This window comes from Rhipicephalus sanguineus, chromosome 2 (genome assembly GCF_013339695.2).
Source record: "Rhipicephalus sanguineus isolate Rsan-2018 chromosome 2, BIME_Rsan_1.4, whole genome shotgun sequence".
NCBI classification, from domain to species: domain Eukaryota; kingdom Metazoa; phylum Arthropoda; class Arachnida; order Ixodida; family Ixodidae; genus Rhipicephalus; species Rhipicephalus sanguineus.
Window position 1 is genome coordinate 226236956 of NC_051177.1, and position 22581 is coordinate 226259536.

General features: G+C 47.4%; 1 protein-coding gene across 3 annotated transcripts in view; it reads right to left on the reverse strand.

The window, feature by feature from the left end:
* LOC119384136 (synembryn-A) overlaps positions 1-22581 on the reverse strand; it is a 545950-nt gene that overhangs the window by 403514 nt on the left and 119855 nt on the right. For all 3 annotated transcript variants that reach the window (XM_037652429.2, XM_049412780.1, XM_037652428.2), the window contains one exon: positions 12234-12309. In XM_037652429.2, the coding sequence (XP_037508357.1) occupies positions 12234-12309 (76 nt within the window). The remainder of the gene's footprint in view (positions 1-12233; positions 12310-22581) is intronic.

The window sequence follows — 22581 nt, forward strand, 5'->3', positions numbered from 1 at the left end:
CGCAAAGGCGAAGGTAGCGCAGTTTCGCGCTTGAGAGGTCACTAGACTTTTTGAGCCAGCCTTTCGTGCTTCGCCTGAGACATAAAAGGCTTTCGCCTTAACAAATTATGAGTTTGTAATGTCCTTTTGACCCTTGAGCATAATGAGGTAGGTAAGTAATGAACTTTAAATTATTTAGAGTCTAACGAGGAATCACTGGCCCGGGCTAGGCCTCCAGGAGCCGTCGTCCGGGGAACATCGTGCTATGAAAGAGAAAATAGACAACCACCCATTTGTAGCACAAAGCCACAAGGCAATCCATACGGATTTCTCAGAAATAAAGCTTTATTTCTGAGAAATCCGTATGGATTTCCTTGTGGCTTTGTGCTACAAATGGGTGGTTGTCTATTTTCCCTTTCTTAACCCTTCCGCCACCTTGCGGGATTCCGCAGAACTGATTTTCAAGAACATCGTGCTATGTCCTCGGTGATAGGCCTGGCTCGCTGGACAGCCCAGATTTGGTCCACTAGATGGGGGCTGAGAAGGGCGGCTCGCCACCGCTAAGCCAGTCGTCCTGGGGTACACACTCCCTCGTCCGGGTAGTGGCGGTGAATACCGCACTCGCACTTCCAAAGTATGTGTGCCACGTCGGTTGTCTCGTGCCCGCAGCACGGACAGCCGGGTGACGGGTGGAGCGACGGACACAGCCTGTTCAGATGCCGGGGATATTCGAATGTGTCAGTTTGCAGACGTCTCAGGTCAGACGCCTGAGACCTCTCTAGCTGCTTGTGGGGTGGCGTTTTCCTGTAGTGGCTGAAGATCTCGTGGTACGTGACCATGATGTCCATGCAGTCCTGTAAGGCTTCGGGGTCTGTTATCATCGTCGCAGAAGAATGTCCTCCAACCTTGGCTGCCTCGCCATCGACGATGTCTCGCACAGCGGTGGCCCTTTCGTCCACGTCGCGGCGGGTTAGCAGTCTCGCGACGCGGTGGGCGCGCTTGTTGTGGTTCGACGGGAGCAGGGGCCGCATATGAGTGTGAGTAGAGCGGAAAGCTTGGCATGTTCATTCATGAGTAGACTCATTTCAAAGGCGTGAGTGTGAGTATGAGTGAGTGACGAGGGATGTGAGAAGGCACGAGTATGAAGCAGGGCTGGGCAGTATCGCGATACAAGAGTATCGCAATATTATTTCAGAAATACTTTTGAGTATCTGTATTTCTGTATCGAGATACATTTGAAAAATGTATTTGTATCTCAGTAGTGAAATACATTTACGATGTATCGTTTGTATCACGATACTATGCAGGACACGGGTATTTCGTTACGTTTTTTTTTTTTTTTGTCGGAAATGAGTTGAGGCGTGTTTCCAATGGGGGAATGACTGTTTCTTTTTTGCCAAGACAAGCAAAGGCGCACCGCCGGTCGCCGACAAATAGGGCGGCGATGGTTTCCCCTCAAGCACAGAATGGCCCATGTGGTAAAGCGCGCGACGCCGCAGACGGCAGAATCGTGGAGGCAGTGTTGTCGGCCTCTGCCGACGAAAGTCGCTGTCTCTCAAGGACATGCAGTGCAGTACGCCTAACTTTTTTCGGGTGGCAAGCCATTACTTCGCGACCCCCCGCGCGGATACCACCTTGGAACAGAGGCTTTGCAATGCTTCGCGTGCGTTCTGTTCTCAAAGCGGCGGCACTTCCAAAAGCAGTTCTCGTAGTCGCGGCGGAAGTGACTAGAAGATGGCTATCTCTGTCGCGCTTTCAGCCACCTCTCCAACGTGTCGGGATGTGTTCCTAATTGATTGCAAGCGTGAAACGATTTTTTGTGGTACCATACTCCCCCACCGTCGGAGCCGACTTCGCCTGTTGCGGCTTGCTGAAATGGGTGCTGGTAGCGTCGGGTGTTGATAGCTTTATTGAAGAGTGACCCTTTCGGCCCAGGCGACGAGTGCTTGCTGTAGTTTCTGATGGGGCGCTCTCTCTAAGCAGCTGTGCCTGTTTCCACGCCTGTTTAGAGAGCTAGCAGGAGCGACTTGGAAGTGGTCTTAAACCCTCTCACCCATAAAGAACGTGATTTTAGGAAGTCAGTGTTTTAATTGTGCAGTTTTGACATATTGGGCTCCATTGCGCGTAGGTAATTATGGCCGGCCTATATGGGCAGCGGAGTCCTCAGCCGTCTGACCTGGCGCCGACCGGGTCAGACGGCTGAGTATTCCGAAGATGGGGACCGACTTCGGCTTCTCAACGGTCAGAACAACCCACAAGGTGGCGGAAGTGTTTCGGTATCTAGATGACACGAGAAGAGATGTCGCCACGCTGCAGGGCAATCCGGCTATGAAGGCGGTATTTATTCACTATAACACGAATTTGTGCCGCCTTCAGCGGTAGACAGACTTTTTTTTCTTTCGCGAGTCTTGTGCTAGGGCTGAACCGACGCTGTCTAGAAGACAACCTATTTGAGATGCTCACACAGCAACCTTCTCAGCAAAGGAGATCTTATGTGCAAAATAAATATATGCTTTTTCTCAATTTATTGGTGTTCATAAGTGAATCGAGTAATTTGCTTAAACAGAGCTGTTCCTAGCATAGCTCATTTTGTTGTCACCAAGTATATCGATTTCGGTGTCCAATGCTTGTTACTGTTGCTGTGAAATAGTGCATTTTTATTGCACTTGATACTTGTAATTATGTCATTATTACTAATTGTGTACTTTACACCCCCCCCCCCCCCCGCTGCAATGCCTTAATGGCGCTGAAGGTACTGTAATAAATAAATGGACTGAAAGTTTCAATGCGCTGAATCTTTAATTACAACATTATGCTACACTAATAAATGTCTTTGCGTAGTATGAGCATCTTTGAAATAAAAAAAAAGTATTCCAGTATCTGTATCGCTGCAACTGTATTCCGGAATACTTTTTTCGTCCTATGGTGAAAGTATCTCCGAAATATCCCGTTACAAAAAACGCAAATGTATCTCAGTATCTGTATTTTAGGCTTCCAGTTCGTGTATTTCGATATCTGTATTCCGGAATACTTTTCTGAGTACCTCTGCCCAGCCCTGGTATGAAGGCAACATACGAGTGTAACAGACGTGAGTATGAATGTGAGTGAGTACCCATGGGAGTGAGTAGACATGAGTGAACGTGAGTACAAATGGCTGTGAGTAGGTGTGAGTATTAACGTGAGCACCGGTGTGAGTAGGTGCGAGTCAGTACTTACCAGTGTGAATGGGCCGGTGAGTACCGATGGGTATGAGCAGGTATGAGTATAAACGTGAGCGAGTGCCCCTAAATATGAGTACCATTGAGTGTGAATGTGAGTACTTATGAGCGTAAGTGGGCGTGAGTATGAACGTGAGTGAGTGCCTATGAGTGTGAGATGGCGTGAGTGTGAACGTGAATGAGTACGGGATGTGAGTAAGAGCGTGAGTGAGTGCTATGAGTGTGTGTACGTGCGAGTGTGAACGTGAGTGAGTAGGTATGATAGTCAGTGCACGTGAGTATGAACGTGAGTGAGTACCAATGAGTGTGAGAGGCGTTACTGAAAGTGAGCGAACACTTATGAGTGTGAGCGGACGTGAGTATGAACACGAGTGAGTACCAAAGGTCGTGACGTGTGAGCATGAACGTGAGTGAGTGCCTATGAGTGTGAGGAAGCGTGAGTATGAACTTCAGTGGGTGTGAGTGGGCGCGAGTATGAACGTGAGTGAGCGCCTATGAGTAGGAGTCGGTGTGTGTATGAACGTGACTGAGTACGTATGACTGTGAGTAGGCGTGAGTATGAAAGTGAGTGAGTGCCTGAGTGTGAATATGAACTTTAGTGAGTGTCTATGAGTGTAAGTAAGCGTGGGTATGAACGTGAGTGAGTGCCTATGAGTGTGAGTAGGCGTGAGTATGAACGTGAGTGAGTGCCTGTAAGTGTGAGTATGAATGTGAGTGCCTATGAGTGTGAGTAGACGTATGAACGTGAGTGAGTGCCTGTAAGTGTGAGTATGAACGTGAGTGAGTGCTTATGAGTGTGAGTAGGCGTGAGTATGAACGTGAGTGAGTGCCTATGAGTGTGAGTAGGCGTGATTATGAACGTGAATGAGTGTCTATGATTGTGAGTAGGCGTGAGTATGAACTGAGTGAGTGCCTATGAGTGTGAGTAGGCGTGAGTATGAACGTGAGTGAGTGTCTATGAGTGTGAGTAGCTGTGAGTATGAACGTGAGTGAATGCTTATGAGTGTGAGTAGGTGTGAGTATGAACGTGAGTGAGTGCTTATGAGTGTGAGTAGGCGTGAGTATGAACGTGAGTAAGTGCCTATGAGTGTGAGTAGGCATGAGTATGAACGTGAGTGAGTGCCTACGAGTGTGAGTGGGCGTGAGTATGAACGTGAGTGAGAGCCTATGAGTGTGAGTAGGCGTGAGTATGAACGTGAGTGAATGCTTATGAGTGTGAGTAGGTGTGAGTATGAACGTGAGTGAGTGCTTATGAGTGTGAGTAGGCGTGAGTATGAACGTGAGTAAGTGCCTATGAGTGTGAGTAGGCATGAGTATGAACGTGAGTGAGTGCCTACGAGTGTGAGTGGGCGTGAGTATGAACGTGAGTGAGAGCCTATGAGTGTGAGTAGGCGTGAGTATGAACGTGAGTGAATGCTTATGAGTGTGAATGGGCGTGAGTATGAACCTGAGTGAGTGCCTATGAGTGTGAGTGGGCGTGAGTATGAACGCGAGTGTGTGCTATATGTGTGAGTAGGCGTGAGTATGAACGTGAGTGAGTGCCTATGAGTGTGAGTAGGCGTGAGTATGAACGTGAGTGAGTGCCTATGAGTGTGAGTAGGTGTGAGTATGAACGTGAGTGAGTACGAAGGCTGAAAAAATTGGGGTGAGTGAGTGTTCTCTTACAGTGCCGACCTATGGAGGTAGGCGAGAAGTGTTCGTTGCGGAGGAGATATGACTGTCAAGCTCCTAAGATAACCTTGCACTGCAATACATCTCCATCGTATTTCCCACGGCGATTATGTACACGCGTCATAAGCACACATATCGACACCGCGTTGTCTATAGCGCGACCTGAGCAGCGCTGTGCTGCTTTCCTCGGCTCATTTTTTTTTTTAGCCACAAGTATCTCTACACCCTCCGCAGTAGTGTGTGTTCTAGTTTTTTCGAAATAAACACGGCATGGAAATATGCATGAGCAGTGCGCCGCAAACCAAACAAAAATACTCATCCGCGTTTCAACTGCATACAAAGAGAGCGGCCCGAGTAATGCTTTTTTACATGCGCACTAGTTGTTTATAATATTTTGTGGTCGTAATCTATGGCGCCGATTTAGTATTGTCGTTCTGGTTTTCTTGAACGCTATACGTGTGCGCTCATACACATATCTTTGTAAAATATTACGCTCTGTGCTTTCGCATCCCACGGCAGCTTGGGCCCGCGATCAGCGGAAAGACGAGTGCGGTGACCTATCGGATAAAGAGCTCCACCTACTGTACGGCTCCGTAACTCAATGGCTCAGTGTTCGCAGCGCACTCTGACCGAAGAAAGCAAAAGAAAAATAAAAGGGGAGGGATAAGGAGGAGTAAAGCGAAGGGCAGACGCGGCATGCGGACTATGTACTTCGGCGCACGCTGCTTTGCGAAGCTTGCAAAGAGATTCCTGTTGGGATCTACGTTGCGCCGATCTATACTCGGGGACAACTTTCTGTGGCAATGAAGGGAAAGCTACAGAGCCACAATGCACGTATGCTACCGCTAATGAATGTAGTCCCACAATTGCGTCCGTATTTTCTGCGTGCTATATATAAAATACTCCTTCATTTTCTACATGTAGCTCTTTGAGACAGAACGCAGCGTACACAAGCGAGATATTTGTATTTCTTTTACTTTATACGTTGTCACTTTGCGTTTTTGCGTGCTCGAAAAAGTCGCGCCTTTTAACCGTACCTCAGACGCTAAGCAGCGTTTGCGTCGAAATGCAACGCTAGGCATCACTTTCCACGGCGTTACGAGACGCACGCCAAACCGGACTACTTCGCGTAACAGTACATGTGCAGACGCTCCGCCCCCGTACTCCCTTCATTGCCACAGAAAGTTGTCCCCGAGTATAGTCTTGTGTGGCGGCACCGATTTTCCGCGAACGCGCGCAGCAGCCTCCGTGGCACTGCTTACACACGTTTACGTACGTAAATCCTGGCTTTCGTCGATCTTCTACACCGACAAACTAATGTTGATCAAGCATGCTCTCTCGCGCGTGTGCGACGTCGGCCGTCGGTTTTACAATGCATATATCGTGATATTGTTCTGCAAGTCTACCTTATATTGCAGGCGCGCAACTAAATTGCACGGAGAAATAAGAACTGACGTTGAAGAGCGCTTTGCAGGCGTCGATAATTTCCGAACCAAAGCACAGTGCCGACCTTGTTGACGAAACAAGTTCGCGTCGGTACATTTGTTTCTTCGTTCAGGTAACTGATAAATTCGATTAAAAATAGTGTTACTTTGCTCCCGGCATTGCCAGGGCTCCCTCGTTGCCTGAACAGCGCACGAAGGATTGGGAAGTCATCGCAGAACGAAGATAAAAAAAACAGTAGCTAGCAACTGAAAGGCTGCGATATGCGACTGGTTTCGATTTCGCGCCCAACAAAACATGGCGGATTGAGCTTATGGGATTGTCGACAGATGGCGCTGTACATTTTGAATATCCCCTATTGGGAAATTCTTAACGGCGCGTATTTTGGCAAAGTCAGGTCGTGTACCAGCGGCATCAACAAGATGGCCAAGCACAGTGATCTCTCGAAGGCCAAAATGACATTTTGAAGAGTTTAGCTAAAAACCAGCGTTGCCAAACACTCGCAAAACATCCGACAAGCATTGCAGGTGAAAAACATGACATCATCGAGGTAGCAGAAGCATGCAGACCATATGAAACCGCAAAGTAGGGTGTCGACAGCGATTGGCCAATAAGCTGAACGACGGTCCCAGGAAGAGCAAGACATAACTAATCAGTAGAAGCCGGATTTTTAGCCACTAAAAAAGCTCGTTTTAGGCGCTAAAAATGGACGGGCAAAACAATGTTTTAGGCTTCCAAAAACGTAAATATAGGGAAATCACAAAAATCCAAATAATTTCAAACGAAGACGTGCGCGACCTCTATCTACGACAGCAAAACAAAAAATGTTATTGCTTAACACTTTAGTGATCGCGCCTGTTCCCATCGTTAGTATAGTAACGATGACTTCCCAGTTCAAATCTCGGCGTTCCCTGAGCGCTTCTGGACAACTAACGCCATCCAAAGGGTAAAAGAGCGTGCTTTTAATCAGTTTCGCTGGTGAGTTTCTTTTCTCCGCCACGGGGAGATTTTTAAAGCTTGTTCGCAGTCGGGGAGGTGAGCGCTAATGGTTTCGGCTATGGCGTCGCTCGCGGGTACTCCATGAAAACGGCCAACTCCGATTAATATCTCAGCCTCAATCTCTAGATGGTGGTTGCAGCACAGACACGAAAGACAACTTCGGTACGTCAAACTTCAGTACGGACGGCGATAGTGCGTCAAACCGCCCCGGAACATCAGCAGGCATACACCAGTAAGGCTTGCTCTCTCTTCGGGTCGTTTTATCGCTGCCGCGCGTTGTAAACGTATCCGGTGCGTGCTAAAGGTCACAGCTCTTATCAGCAAGGTGTCAACTTCGTTCGGGCTGGAGCATTTAGCGCCGGCAGCAGAAAGAGTGGAGTTTTCTCTGCGAAGAAGGCGCATAGTGGACCTTGAGCTAGCACTTCGGAGTGCCGCGCGGTGACTTTTTCGTGTTGTTTTTCACCACAGAAGTCGTCAGAGAGACATGCAACCACACAAATAAGTACGCGTGGATGCATATTTTCGAAAAGCCAACGCGCAGTGAGCCAACCTTTGTTTCACCGCGTCGAGAAACTGCCTCGCGCTGTGGTATGACAGGCATAGTGGATATATTTTTGTATGTATGTAAATAATCTTTGTACTTACAGAGCTTATATTTGCACTTTTATTCTTTAAGGGCTTTTCGTTCAAAACGTATATTTCTATTTTTTATGTTCGTCCTGTGCAGAGTAGCATTGATGTTTTCATGGATTTTTTTTTCTATTTGATTCATTTTTCTTCGTTTCATATTTTTTGATAATATTAAAAATAAATGTGTTGTTTGAAATTAATACTCTTAGAAAGACCAATTTTTCCTCTATCATTTGATACCCTATACTTCAGCATCAATGAATTTCTGTGGCCAGAAAAAAAATTTCCTGCATTACCTAAGAACAACCGATTTTTCCGCGGCCACGAAAGTGTTAAGATGACACAAAGGCGCCAACATTTGAACATAGCGTGATTTGTCCCACACGGTTCGCGCTCCCGTGTTCTGCAGAGTTAGTGAAGTGTCCACTGTCGAATCAACACACTCCTAAGCGTCTTTCCGGCATGACTGCAGACAGCCAGATTGCTAAAACACCAGACGGGAGGGATTCCTTTATTGGCCGGATCGAATTGCGTATACAGCCACTTTCTCCGCTGGCAGTGAACCACTGGCGTAGCCAGGCGGGGGGGAAGGGGGGGGCCCGAAACTTTTCAGTTTTGAGTGTGTGTATATACACGCACACATACAAACACATGCACGAACATATATAAAGTATGCTTGCCTCCCCCCCCCCCCCCTAAAATGATTTCTGACTACGCTACTGCAGTTAACACCTTAAAAAGTAAATTAGGTACACACAGAACAAAAGCTGCGTGCACATTACATTTTTCTTTCTCGTCACTCTCCTTTCCGCTGACGGCTCTCCGCGGTTTGGCATTCGCCAACCACTCGCGCCATGTCAGCACGGCGGCGAATGCTCGCCGACGTGTCCCACTTTACTGCTGCTACACTCGCGGACAACTTTTCTTGGCAATGAAGGGAAGGCTAGAGAGCCGAAGTACGCGTGTGCTACCGCTGAAGATTATAGTCCCACAATTGCGTCCATGCTTTCTGCGTGAGAATAAAAAAACAACATTACTTTATTTTCTACGGGGCGCTCTCTGAAAAGAGAATCGGCGCGCACCAAGGAGATATTTATATTTGTTTTGCTTTACGCAGTGTCATTTCGCGTTTTTGCACCTGAGAAAACGTCGCACCTTTGCGTGCACCTCAAAGTCAAAATGGCGTCTGCGTCTTTCTAGCTTATCCGACAATTCGCCGAGGGAGCTTGTGGCGAATTTCACTAACAAATGGCTGTCTAAGCCTGTGATGGCCCCTCGAATAATCAAATGGCCGTGGCAGGAGATAAACTAAATTCGAAACACGCGCCGAGCCGGACTACTTCGCAGAGCAGTACATGTGCAGTAGCTCCGCCCCGTAGCCTTCATTGCCAAGAAAAGTTGTCCGCGAGTATAGCGGTTGTTTCCGGGAGTTGGTTGAACTAGAGAACGAGGTTGAACCCTCCCAACAGTCAATGTTACGCGGTAACATGAATAACGGCCTCAAACAGCACCGGGGAGCGAAACTTGACGCTAAATGGCGTTCATATAAGCGCCAATTTTGAAAATGGGCATTTATAGGCATTTGTAAGCATTCAGGCACGAACGCTAAAAACAGGCATTTATAGGCACTATAAGAACACTATAAAGCCCTTCTTAATCTCTAATTCAGGCTCATATATCAAAATGGCGCGATCGGAGTGCAAGGAACAAAATAGACATTTGCCTAAAATCCGGTCTCAACTAATCAGCGCAAAAAACAATGGACAAGGTGAAGGCAACAGACAGGACTCAGCACTGAAGTGCAGCATTTCAGTAGTTTTTACTGCGGCGAAAGAACTCTCTAGGATGTGCCGCATGGTGAATGCCGCAGAGGGTGCTCAAGCCTGTGACAAAAAGCATGTCACGTGCTTTGTAGATTGCCTGAAATTTTTTAGGCTTTCTGTATAAGAAAAGTGGGTGATCGGTGTCGCTGGCTCTGAGCAATAAAGAATGCGCATACCTTGAAGAAATCTGAGCATGGAACCATGTGGTTAGGTGTGGCACAGGTTGCGCAGCCATGTGAGCAGTTGAAAGAGGAGGAAAAAGAAAACAGAGGCATTTATGGAGGCCTTTCTTCCGTGTTGCGCAGCTTGTGTTTCTATGTTTTTTTTTCTGCGACTAACTGCTCAGTTGAAAGTAATTGGCACTGAGTCCTGTCTGCTGCGTTCACCTTGCTCATTGTTTTTTGTGCTAATTATGTCTGTAGCCAACATGCACCAACTAGCCCAAGTTGCTTCTCTAATAGTCCAAGGAAGAAACGTACCGTGGGCCATGAAGAGAATCAAGGGCATCGTGTATTCACGGCAAAGGGTAGAGGTCCTTCTTAGTGAGCATGTGGAGTTGTCAATAGTCGACGCAGAACCATCAGGTGTTGTCTTCCTTCTTCACAAGTGCCACAGGGGACGCCCAAGGACTCTCGCAGACGGTTCGATTAAGTCCTTAGCGAGCACCTTGTTGACTTCCGCTTGAATGACGTTGCGTTCAGTCACAGACCCACAGTAGGCACGTCTATAAGTGGGTCTTGCATTCACAGTATCAATACGATGGGTTACCAGAGACCAGAGACATATGGCCAAGTTGGGGCAAAGCAAAATCGAAAACGTCGCGGTCAGGGCAATCATGCAAGCAAACGGGTCATCAAGTGTAGTGCGAGCAGCAGAGGTTCCAGAAGACGACTGTGGAGTGTCAATAGCCAGGGCCACAGGGTCGCGTGCTTCTAAAGGTGATATACCAGCCAGCATGAAGCCTTCGGGAAGGGATTGTGGAGAGCGCCCAAAGTTTATTAGAGGTATGCTTGCCCTGTTCACAGAAACAGTCAACTGAGTGAAGTAGAGCTACACGTCACCTCAGAAGAATATCCAAGAAAGGGGTAATCACGTACCGGAGGGTCAATGCGCTGTGCCTGGTCACAGACTAACAAATTCAACAACACATAAATGTGGTCGCGGCTCCATGGTGAGGTCAGGCATAACAAGAAGCTCTAACTGTAAAAGATCAGAAGAACAGTCGATGAAACGCGCTCAGTCGAGGCCGAGGATGACATCAAGTGGGCACTCGTCGAGAACGGCAAAGAGAACTGAGGTCTTGCGGTCAGCGAAGCTGACATGCGAGGTCCATATGCCAAGAACGCAAAGTGTACCGCCATCGGCATGAAATCCCCAACTGATCATGATGTCATCAACAATTGCTTCGCCGACTTCTGCAACTGGTAGAAAGCATGGCAGTGAATACCAACTGTACCATGATCGTCGCCATGTCATTTACACGAAATTTATGTCCTTTCCTCTTCACTTGCCTTTAATAATAGTACTTGAAATAAACTGTTCGAAACACATTATGCCACCTGTAACAAAGCTATTGGAACACTAGGTTGCTTAAATCGTACACTGGATCTTCAAGAAACCAAGCTTCTATCAAATAAAACCTTCCATCCTCGAATATTGTTGCGTTAAGTGTAATTAATGCAGACACCGGGATAATAAAAGGCTAGAACTGATGCTGTTTTGTTTGTAGGAGACATAACAAGGATTTCTCACTGTCTAATTTTGCTCATCAGCTTGGTCTCACTACTCTTGCAATGCGTTGCCGTCGTGGATGCCTAAAATTCCTTTACGTGTTAATTAACTTTCCTCGTCCCTCTTGATAATCACCCGAGTTTCTCCAAAACAGACATTGGCAGTCGTGTAAACCAAATGAAAGGGAAAATGCATGCCGCTTTTGAGGCTGGCCAAGATTATCGACCGCGCAAAAGACAAAAAGGCACATAAAATCTTCGAAGCCTTACAAATAATAAGATATGGGCCTGATGGGTGTGTTAGTGAGGCATCTTTACACCTGTACAAGAAAGAACTTGACTTTCTTGGTTAAATTGTTACCTTAGGATGTACTACTATGAATGATTGTTGCCCATGTGCTTTGCTGTAGTGAGAAAGAGGTCACTCCAATAAATCCTTTGTTAGCATGCACTCGTCCTATTCACTTCTTTCCCGAGTCCTGTTCCTAGGTGTAGGTTTATGTAATTAGGCCCCTACCACACGCTCCTTGAGTTCTCCGAACATTAATCAACTCGCTTCCTGGAAGCATCCGTTGACTAACTCTGAAAGAATTCATGTAAGCTTCTTTATAAATGCACCTACGTTTGTTCATCCCACTCCTTCACAGAGGCTGCACCATACACAAAACAATGAATAATAAAGAAATGCAAGCAGGTTTTACTGTTTTGTAGAAAACTGGAAGGCCCAATCTCAGACCCACCTTGACATCATGTGGCAGATCTGGGTGACCGTACAGCTTGAGCCGCAGCATGACGCCTTCCACGCAGCCATTGCGACTGCACAGGGAAACAGGGTGCGCTTGACGAGACCTTCCTCTGGCTTTCCCACATTTCAATGTATAGAACATCAGGCACAAAAACCATCCACAATTACTAACTCCATAATTGCAATTGGCAGTGTAAAAAACATTGCGGGTCCGTGAAGCCGTCTGGCACAAAAGGGCCGCCCAGGAACAGTTCGAAGTTCAAACAAACAAATATTAGACTTTAAAACTAGTTAGCGACCCATAACAGAAGAAATAAAACACACTCTCTCGTCACTAGCCTTGGCCCCAGCGGGGCGCACGACGCACACACAGCCACCTGCCGCAAACATCCGGCCGCCACTTCCCCCCTGGCTGTCCATCGTGTCCTGGCGTGTTTGTGTGCGGTGCTTGCTGCCTTTTGTGAAGTAAGGCGGCAGCGAGGGGCTTCAACGGCGATCCCCACAAGATGTATATATGTATACGATGCCTATCTGTGCAAGGCACTCTTTTCAAGACTCCAAGTAACAAGTGTGCGATGGAAGGAGAAATAAAAAGATTCAGACGAGACAAGTCACACATGCCCACCAACATTCCCAACCTGCTACACCTGTCATGGTTTCCAATTATTGTTCCTATATCACTCAGCGGCACATTAAAGGCAGGAGTTATGCCAAAAGACTATGGTATTCCACTATCAAAATGCAACCACCGCAGCCGGGATTGAACCTGTGACTTCAGGGTCAGCAGCCGAGCACCATAGCCATTGTACCACCGCGGTGTACGACACAAAATTTTCATTAAAGCCATAGACTCATTTTATCGTCTTGAGCAATGGCTGCAGTCATGGTGCGTCGTCCTGTCTCCTTCCTTCCTGTCTGTTGTGATTTTTTCGCGCTTTTTAAAAATGAACTTCAACCAACTCGCCCAATTGTCCCTGTTAAAACACACACAAATTTATTCTTGATCGGCATGTCGCACCTTGGGAGTGCGCACTACACAAGATCTCCCCCGTTATGGAAATAAGTGAACTTCAATATGGAGAACGGCAGTTTGTCTTTCTGCGGAAAAACTGCACAAAGAAGAGGAGAACACAAAAGAACGAACAAGGTGCTGACGGCGTCTGCCATCCGTCATCCACCGAGGCAACCGTCCTTTCCCAGTTTGCTTGAGCTCTGAGTGAGCCGGGCACGTCCTGTGCTATAGTTGACAGAAGAGAACTGGGGGTTGGATTCCTTGACCGTAAAAATATAGCTGGCAACGTAGAGGAATACTATTGGCCGCGAGGCCCACCACTGGAAACGCCGGCGCCACCGTCGTCGTGACGTGCTTGGCAGGATCACGTGGTCTCAGCGGCCGCGTCGGCTGCTTGCGGAGCCCTGCCGCGTGCTTTGAAAACGAGTTTCAAGTTACACATGCGCTGCGGTCTGTTCAAATTCGGAAGTTTTCTCTCATTTTCTACTCCATTGAAACCATTGTAATAGAGTGGCTGCCTCCGAAGGCGACGAACATGGGGCTCTACCGCTCGGTGCCGCAGTGCCGCGCTTACGCAACGGAGCACAGTGTCAGCCTGCACCGGTAACCGCGGGACAAGAAACTACGCGAAGCATGGGTTATAAAGCTAAGAACCGGCAATTAGCCATCAGCTACGAGTCTTGTGTGCAACAAGCACTTCCGCGACGAAGACTTTCGTTATACTGCGTCGGGCCTGCGATGTTCGGTGAGTAGTAGACAGCGCGCACTGAGACGATGGCTCGCGCGCGCTTCCCGCCGGCAAATGATGCTTATCTGCCGCAGGATGGAAAAGGCGCTACCTTTTACCACATGCGATACCATCTCAGAACACTCCCGTGCGACCTCTTGATCGTCGGCCCCATGTTCAGCGTCCACAAAATCGGCTGCACATGCGCAAGTAATTGTTTAGATACGCTGAATTAAAGAACGCACAGGGTCCCTTCTGCATTCGCTAAAGATGACTAGAAGGCGAAAGCCACCTTCTTTTTGTCAGTAGTTGTACTTATTCTCCCGCGCCCCCCTCCAAAAGCGTTCTGCACCTAACGCGGTTTTGCACGGATGCGAAGCGACCATGACGTGTGAATACGTCATCATGTGACGTCACGTTATGTGACGTCATAATGACGCTACATATTTTAGCGATCTGTGACGTCATGACGACGTCATATGGTGACACCATCACGTGACAATTATTTTTTGCATCACTCGTGTTGACGCCGCCGACGCGGGACGCCGACGGGCAATCTTCCCATTTGATGAGGCATCTAGGGCTTTCGCCTTCATAAGCTACATAAGTGTTGCATTGCTTCACAAGCTATAGTTTTGCATTGCCTCCGTGATCAGTGGGCCGATCACGGAGGCAATGCAAACGAACCATGTCGTGTGAATACGTCACCATGTGACATCACGTTATGTCATGTCATGGTGATGTCATAATGAAGTTACAAATTTAGGAGATCTGTGACGTCATCACGTGACGATTATTTTTTGCGTCACTAGTCTTGGCTGAATAAAGAAACAGAAGCAGCGGCATTTGCCCGCTGAAAAGACCGATCAATACGCAGTGCGAGACAACTTGTCAAATGACATTGAAACGCACACGAATTTAGACAAAAAAAAAGAAACACTAAATCGTCCGGACGGCACATCACAAAGTTGCCATGCGCACCGAAGCCGTAGTTGTAACGAAATTGCTTTTGAATTGCTCTGATAGGGTCCGCGCAACAGTAGTTGTTTGTGTACTCACAAATTCTCATATTTTGCGGCCTAAAGTTCACAGCGCGGTGCCAAAACGCGCTCGTAGCAAAAGCGAAACCTTCAGTACGAACATACATGCAGACGCTCATACTGCACAGGCACCGTCAGTCGTCGCGAACCCGTGCGAACGCTGGCTTGAGGCTTCTTTTTGTTATGCTCCGTTTGGTTATACAGGCAGTCTATTCTAACGAGATATTTCACATAGTTTGCACTCAGCGAGTGACTACCTTTCACGCAAGAGGCCGGTTCAGGGGTCTCCAACGCGGCGACCGCGTGAAGCGGGTGCTCGGTTTTCTGCAAAGAGACTGCGACTGTAGACTATCTTGTGCTTTCAGTTCGTCGAAAATGATTATTTTGACAGTAAAGAACACAGTTCCTTTCGAAAGTACTTACAGAAATGCCCAGGAGGGCTTCCGCGAGGTGTTTTTGTAGAGCGCCGACAGCAAAACCTATGGAGAGCGCGCCGGCGGTATCCTACCTAGCACGCAATTGCGGCGCGTCCGATAGAGGGCGACTCCGTAACTCCTCGCGGCCAATTCGCAATGCCCATAGACTGTCGCGCCGCCAAACGGAATTCAGGAGTGTCCTCTCGAGGAGGGTTAGAAGACGAAAAAATGGCAGCACTACGAAGTCGCTCCCTTGTTCGGCTGGGCTAGTCTCAGTGTTAACGCGTTGGCAAGAAAGGAGCACTACGACTTTGCATGTTTCCTGCATCAGTGAACAAACCGAGTCCTCTGTGACACGAGAAATATGATTCTGACTTCGCGAGACGCGAAGTTTTCGTGAAAATACGTGGCAACTCGCGCGTTCAATGATAGCCCACAGCGTACGCATACTATCAGCTTCGCGAGGCTTTCTGTAGCCACGTAGGTTAGTTAAATGTTATAGGCTTACATTTTCAGTTGAAACTCACCCTGTTTTACTTCCATACAGCATTCGTCAGTGTTCTTGTTGTGCATGAATCCCATCACATTGTACGCGGGTGGTCGGGCGGGCTCGGGATGTGCTCTTCTATAACTCAGCAATCTCAAGTTTGCGATACATTAAAATAGGGCCTCTTTCCTTTGTCAGCAAAGTGGTTTTTCATTAATCGTGCGAGCGACGCTTCAGTCATTCGAGGACGCGTCCGCTGCACGCCTTTCGTGTTCACCAGTGTGTTGGTTTCATAGCCAGCGCTTCGCCGCTTGTTTTTGTACGTTTTTTGATAGGTGGCAGCACACTGCAAGCGATTTGCTTGGTGACTGGTTTGAGATCAAAATGTTCTCCGCGCCCAGACGTCTCCGATTGTAAACATGGTGACGCGGAGTGGTCAAGGTCGTTCGGCGGAGGATATTCTTCACATTGCTTTCAGCAGTGATGTTGAAAGAAACCATCTTGACGACGAGGATTTTTCACTGGACGTGGAAGACTGTGAAAGCACCGAGAGTGACCGCGACGATGAACGATCAGCTGCTAACTCACGAGGAGCGAGTTGCACTTGACGTCCCTTTTAATGTTCTTTCACGCTCGTAAGTAACTTTGATTGTATTTAATGTACAATATCCTTGAGCGAGATCAAAATAAAAGCATAGTTCTTCTTGTGCATTGCATGTAGCGCAATTATTGTGGATATTATAGAGCGCCGCATGCCGCCAACACGCTCGAGCTCGACCAGCGAAGCGAAGTGGTTAGAGCGATGAAACGTGCTGTCAAGGCCACAATCTACGCCTCTCGGCTAACTTCTACACTTCACCGTTATCTTCCAAACGACATTGTTGTTCGACGAATTTTTCGCAATTCGACGTTGCGAAAAACATACGGGTGCATTCTTTTCGATATTCATGTTTCGATCGTGCTGATCGAACCTGCAACACTAGAGTCTGAGCGTGGCTGTGACACAAGCGCTACTGAATGGGATGTTGAACGCTTCCGTTACGTTGAAGAAGTAACTTCCTGACTGCGCAAGTAATGACGACGGCGTAATATATGTTTGCCTACCATCACGACGTTAAACATGCGGTCCCCTGCAGCAGCGCTACTCGCTAGCGGCCTACTATACTGCGGCCAATCCGTCAGGCAGGCTCGGTGCGTACTACCTCGGAGTGCCGTTCAGTTCATACGTCAATTCTAGTTCATGCAGTTTTCTGTAGCACGCACAGGATTTCGCAAAGCATTGTTGATGCACGGTAACGGCGCTGAAATATAACCTTTCACACCGCAGCAAATAATAGGTGGCGAGCACTTAGCACTTTCCATGGTTTGGGAAAGTATTTTGGTCTCATATCCATTTCATTGAGCTCATGACTTCATCCGGTGAAAGTGGCACGGGCTGTACGTCCGCACGTACTATCTGCTGCTATGCTAACAAACGGGTTGACCCTCCTCCTGGCGCCATTTTGAATCGCACGGCGCGCCACCTATAGTTCGTGGGCATTGCGAATAGCATTAGTCAAAGGGTGGCAAATATCGAAATTAACCCTTTGAAGGTTTAGAAAAACGGAAACGGCATCACCTAACAGGCACCAAAGGGTTTTTGCCGTACATGTACAAAATTGCCTGTATGTTTAAAATGCATGCCTTTTTCAATCATTTCTCTTCCTTGGCATGTGCTGCCACACTTCGGGGATATGTGCAATTGTTTTCACGCGCCAATGTCTCTCTGTTGTTGTTTTTTTCTTTCCAAAGCAGTGTGCCGGCTTTTGCTTGCTCATCCAAGCGAGCGCACGGTTCAGCTGGTTTCGGTTTCATCCTTCGGGTGGTTATCACTTCTCACGCCCGCAAAGCTGATGGCTGTCTGGGTTCTAATCTCTCAAAGGGTGACTGCTTGTGATGCTCTCGTTTATTGCTCCCAGGGCGTGATTACATCTGTTTCCGTGCAGCGCTAAATTACACAAACCATACCACCGTGGTTACGTTTCCTGTTTTGGGGACTCAGAAAAACTAACTCCGTCTCGTTGGCGATATGACGAAGGATTATTATAGCTTTTTCACTCATTTTGCTTTCCGGAACGGGCACACCGGAAGTGCGCGACGGTTGCTCTGCTGCTAGTGAGTCGAGCGGCGATTCTTCCGATGGGGACTATTTCCCAAGTGTATTTTTCTATGTCTGGGAGCTATGTTTAATACAATGCATAATTTTTATTTATAAAAAATTGTATAAGTGTGTTTTTTTAGGAGTTTGCTTGATGTTACTCGCGAATAAACCATGTGTATATAACAACAAAAATGATTTTTTTGTCACTTCACGGTCAAGCAAAAAAATTTTAGACAATTTTTTTCTTAAATAGAATCGTCTGAAGAATTTAATTCTGCAATAAAAATTATATACACATTCTTGGAGTGCATTTCACGAAAAAATTCGACCCCCAAAAGAGTTAAACTTATGATGTACAGATGGGTCCACTGTTAAAGGGAACACTTCCGTGTGGGTATGTTTGGATTTCACTCTCTTGCAAAAACATAGTGGCTGAGATTTGCATAACACTACTGGTGGTTGACAGTTCTGCCTCTGTTTGACAGACTCGTGCAGTGCATGAGCCATGTTTCCCTGTCCACTTGCTGTTAAAGGGCCAGCAAAATGAAAGCTGTTCATTGAGTGTTCCCTTTAACAGTGGACCCCACTGTACAAGATAAAAGTGGTACAGGCTAGCACACCTACATCCAGTCATGATGACCATTTAGTTGAAAGCTTCTACGAGGATGTGGAATCAGAAATGAGTAAGGTAAAAACACAGTATACTGTACTGATGGGCGACTTTAATGCCAAGGCAGGCAAGAAGCAGGCTGGAGACCAGGCAGTGGGGGAATATGGCATCGGTTCTAGAAATGTCCGAGGGGAGTTATTAGTAGAGTTCGCTGAACGAAATAACTTACCGATCTTGAATGCCTCATACCGAAAACGGGCGAACCCCAAGTGGCCATGGAGGAGCCCTAATGGCAAAGCTAAGAATGAAATAGACTTCATACTGTGCGCACACCCTGGCATCGTGCAGCATGTGGAAGTGGTTGGGAACATACGATGCAGTGACCATATAATGGTGAGCTCTTGAATTCACCTAGACTTACAGGAACGGCAGAAACTGATATGCAAAAAGCCAATTAATTAGTTAGCGCTGAGAGGGAAAGTGCAGGATTTCAGGATCTCACTAGAAAACAGATACTCGGTTACAATGCTAACATCATGATAACCCACAAGAAAGGGGACATCAAGGACTTGAAAAATTACAGGCCGATCAGCTTACTGTCCGTTGTCTAAAAGCTATTTACAAAGATAATAGTTAATAGAATTAAGACCACCCTTTGAATTCAATAAACCAAAGAACCAAGCAGGATTTGGTTCTGGCTACTCAACAACAGATCATATTCACACTATCAATCAGGTGATAGCGAACTGCGCAGAATATAACCAACCCTACATATAGCCTTCATAGATTACGAAAAGGCATTTGATTTGGTCAAGAAATCAGCAGTCAAGCAGGCACTGCAGGATCAGGGCGTCGACGAACCATATACAAAAATACTGGAAGAAATCTACACAGGCTCCACCCACAGTCACCATAGTCCTCCATAAAGAAAGCGATAAAATTCCAATAAAGAAGGATGTAAACAAGGGAGACGCGATCTCCCCAATGATATTCACGGCGTGCTTACAAGAGGTTTTCAGAGCCCTAGATTGGGAAGAGTTAGGGATGCGAGTTAATGGAGGGCACCTTAGTAACCTGCGATTCGCTGATGACATTGCATGGATAAGTAACTCAGGGGACGAATTGCAGCCCATAATTACTGAACTGGACAAGGAAAGCAGAATGGTGGGTCTGAAAATTAATATCCAGAAAACTAAGGTAATGTACAACAGTCTCCATAGAAAACAGCGTTTTGCGATAGGTAGTGAGGCACTGGAGGCGGTAATGTAGTACTAGACTTGAAGGAATACTTTTCAATACTTTTACTGGTCATGAAGCTTCCGCAAAAGTTTGATAGAGGGACAGGAGCAGCCGCTAGGGGCGCCCTCGCCCGTGTGGGGGCATCTGAGTGGAGCCGGCGCTGTAGTTCTACAACACACATGGGAACTGAAAAACGTGATTAAGTATACCTGTGAGCGTTGATTATATCTTCAGAGCAATATTACCTTCAGGTACATTCGGGGAAGCTCTAATACAGTGCAATTTAGCGTCGAATGAGGCCTAGGAGCACGAAATTCGTCGGCAACAAACGCATACTGCCTGCGCTGTGCGATATACTACCGCTATAAAAGCATGTTTCTTCCGTTTTCTTAAAGCATCTAGTGGAAATGTGTGGATGACGCAGAGTCCTTCAAGGGCTCTGGAGGATCGTAATGCCTCGCGTAAGTACAGTGGCTGCAACTCTTGAACGCGCAGATCAAATCTTTCAGTCTATACACCTGGTGTGTGTATACAGATATTTTAAAATAGCCTCATATTTATCGAACCAACAGTCACTTTGAATGAATCAGTGCTTTGAATTTAGCAGTTGACGAGCACCAAGGAATACTTTATACGGCTTTTCCCTTGTTTTGTGTTTCCCTTTGTGTTGCTTTATCACTACGGCGCCGTACCGCGTTTAAATTTCGGTCGCTCATGCAATACTGTGTAGTTTTTGCAGTGATTCTTTACTGTTTTTCAGGCGGAAGCCTTAGATGCCTCACCAAACGCGAAAATTGACCGTCGGCGTCAACACGAGTAATGCAAAAAATCCATCACGTGATGACATAACCATATTGTCACGTGGTCGTGACGTCGATGAAGACAGCAGTCGGCGTTTTCAAGATGAAACTTTATTTGGCCGAACTTGTGGCCGGGAAACGAAAACTTAATTTATAGCAATACACACGGTACGCACTGATAGCGGCGCACAGAGCGTCGACCGTCGATCAACTGACAAGCGGTCAAGCGCGTCGGCTTTTATACAGGCGCTATGGAATTTTCCAGCGATATCGCTGGTGGCGGCGTTATCTCTCGACAAGGCTGGAACATTCGCGTGCGGCGCGCAATCTTAACAAAACGATCTACTACAATCGTGAAGCTTCTCGAACACTGCTTCGCGGACAGCGTTGAGCGTTGATAACCGTCCTTGCTGGTCAAACCGGAATACCTCAAAATAAAACAAGAAATGGGCCTGGCAATATGACGTCTCAGATCGCCGAAATTTGTGATGTCACCATGATGTCACGTAACGTGGCGCCACACGATGACGTCATCACATGACATCGCCGCTTTGCATTGCCTGTGTGATCGTTGAACCGATCACGGATGCAGTGTAAAAACAGGCGAGGTGCAGAATCCTTGCAATGCCTCCAGGATAGGAGCAAAACCACCTTAGGTACAGACAGCTTTCGGAGGGGTGCGATGGAGGATCAATACGCTGGCCATCAAAAGCTTCAAACGGCTTTAAAAAAACGTGTCTTTTCTGTAGCACTTAGCGCAGTTCCTCTGAGCACTGCAAATCCTTCATGAGTAGCACGGTATATAGGTACTCACTGATTCCACACACTTTTGTTCAGACTCCATGGCTACGACGGCCAGGAGGACACTGCGGAGCTAACAATCCGGCACAAAGTACAGATGCTGTCGTTTCTCCAGTCCGCCAAGGTTCAGTACGAGATCTGCGGAAAACACATGCTGCTGCCGCTACACAACACACTGCACCACACAACTATAGCAACGCCGCCATTGTGCCTAGTGGATACGACCGATAAGACGTCATTTCCTCCACACTTTTCTCCCACAATCGAGGAAACCATTGGTTTTCATTAAAAAGGTTTTGTTCTCTCTCTCCCAGAGCGCGTTTGTTTTTGGGTTGCTCTGCCCATCGTGCGGCACACTTCCAGTCGGCATTTGTTTTTCTCTGGCTGGACAGTTCTGCCTACCCACCGATCGCAAGAACCTGACATGTCAAATTTGTTCTGGAAGATATCTGGAAGGTTTCAGGCTATCATACGCCAAAAAGAGATGACACGTGCTTGCCGCCATCTGTGAAGACTCGATGGATCGCAATGCAGGCACTTGGGGACTTTACCTTCGGTTGCCATTACACCTCGTGTTATCTTCGAAGGCCAGTTCCGCCGTGAGAGACGGTGCGATTACGAGTGGCAGCGAACTTACCGCCGCAGGTCTCAAGTTAAGACGGAACACAAACTGATGAGTGCGTGTGTGCGATGTAGTATGACATAGCCACGAGCGGCTGTCGCTTTCGGGGACACCATCACTTTCACAAGATTTCGCATCGTGTTGTACCACGATTGTACCGCACTGCGCAGAGTTGAGCTTGTTAAGCCGTTAGCGGCGAAGCAGTTTTCTTCACGGACAAGGGCGAGCTGCGTGTGACCTTGAGAACGTACGTGATTGTATCCTAAATGTGTAAGCTCGAGAATATCACTGCCACTCTTCGGCAAACCTAGTCCCATATTTCCAAGCGGCAATGCAGAAGGAACCGAAGCTCATGTGGCACAAAGTTTCGTTTGCTGCCACAGCGGTAGCGTTTCGTTACTTTACGCTGGTTGTTCCAGCCTTCGATTTCCCAATCTTCGGGCTGTCTC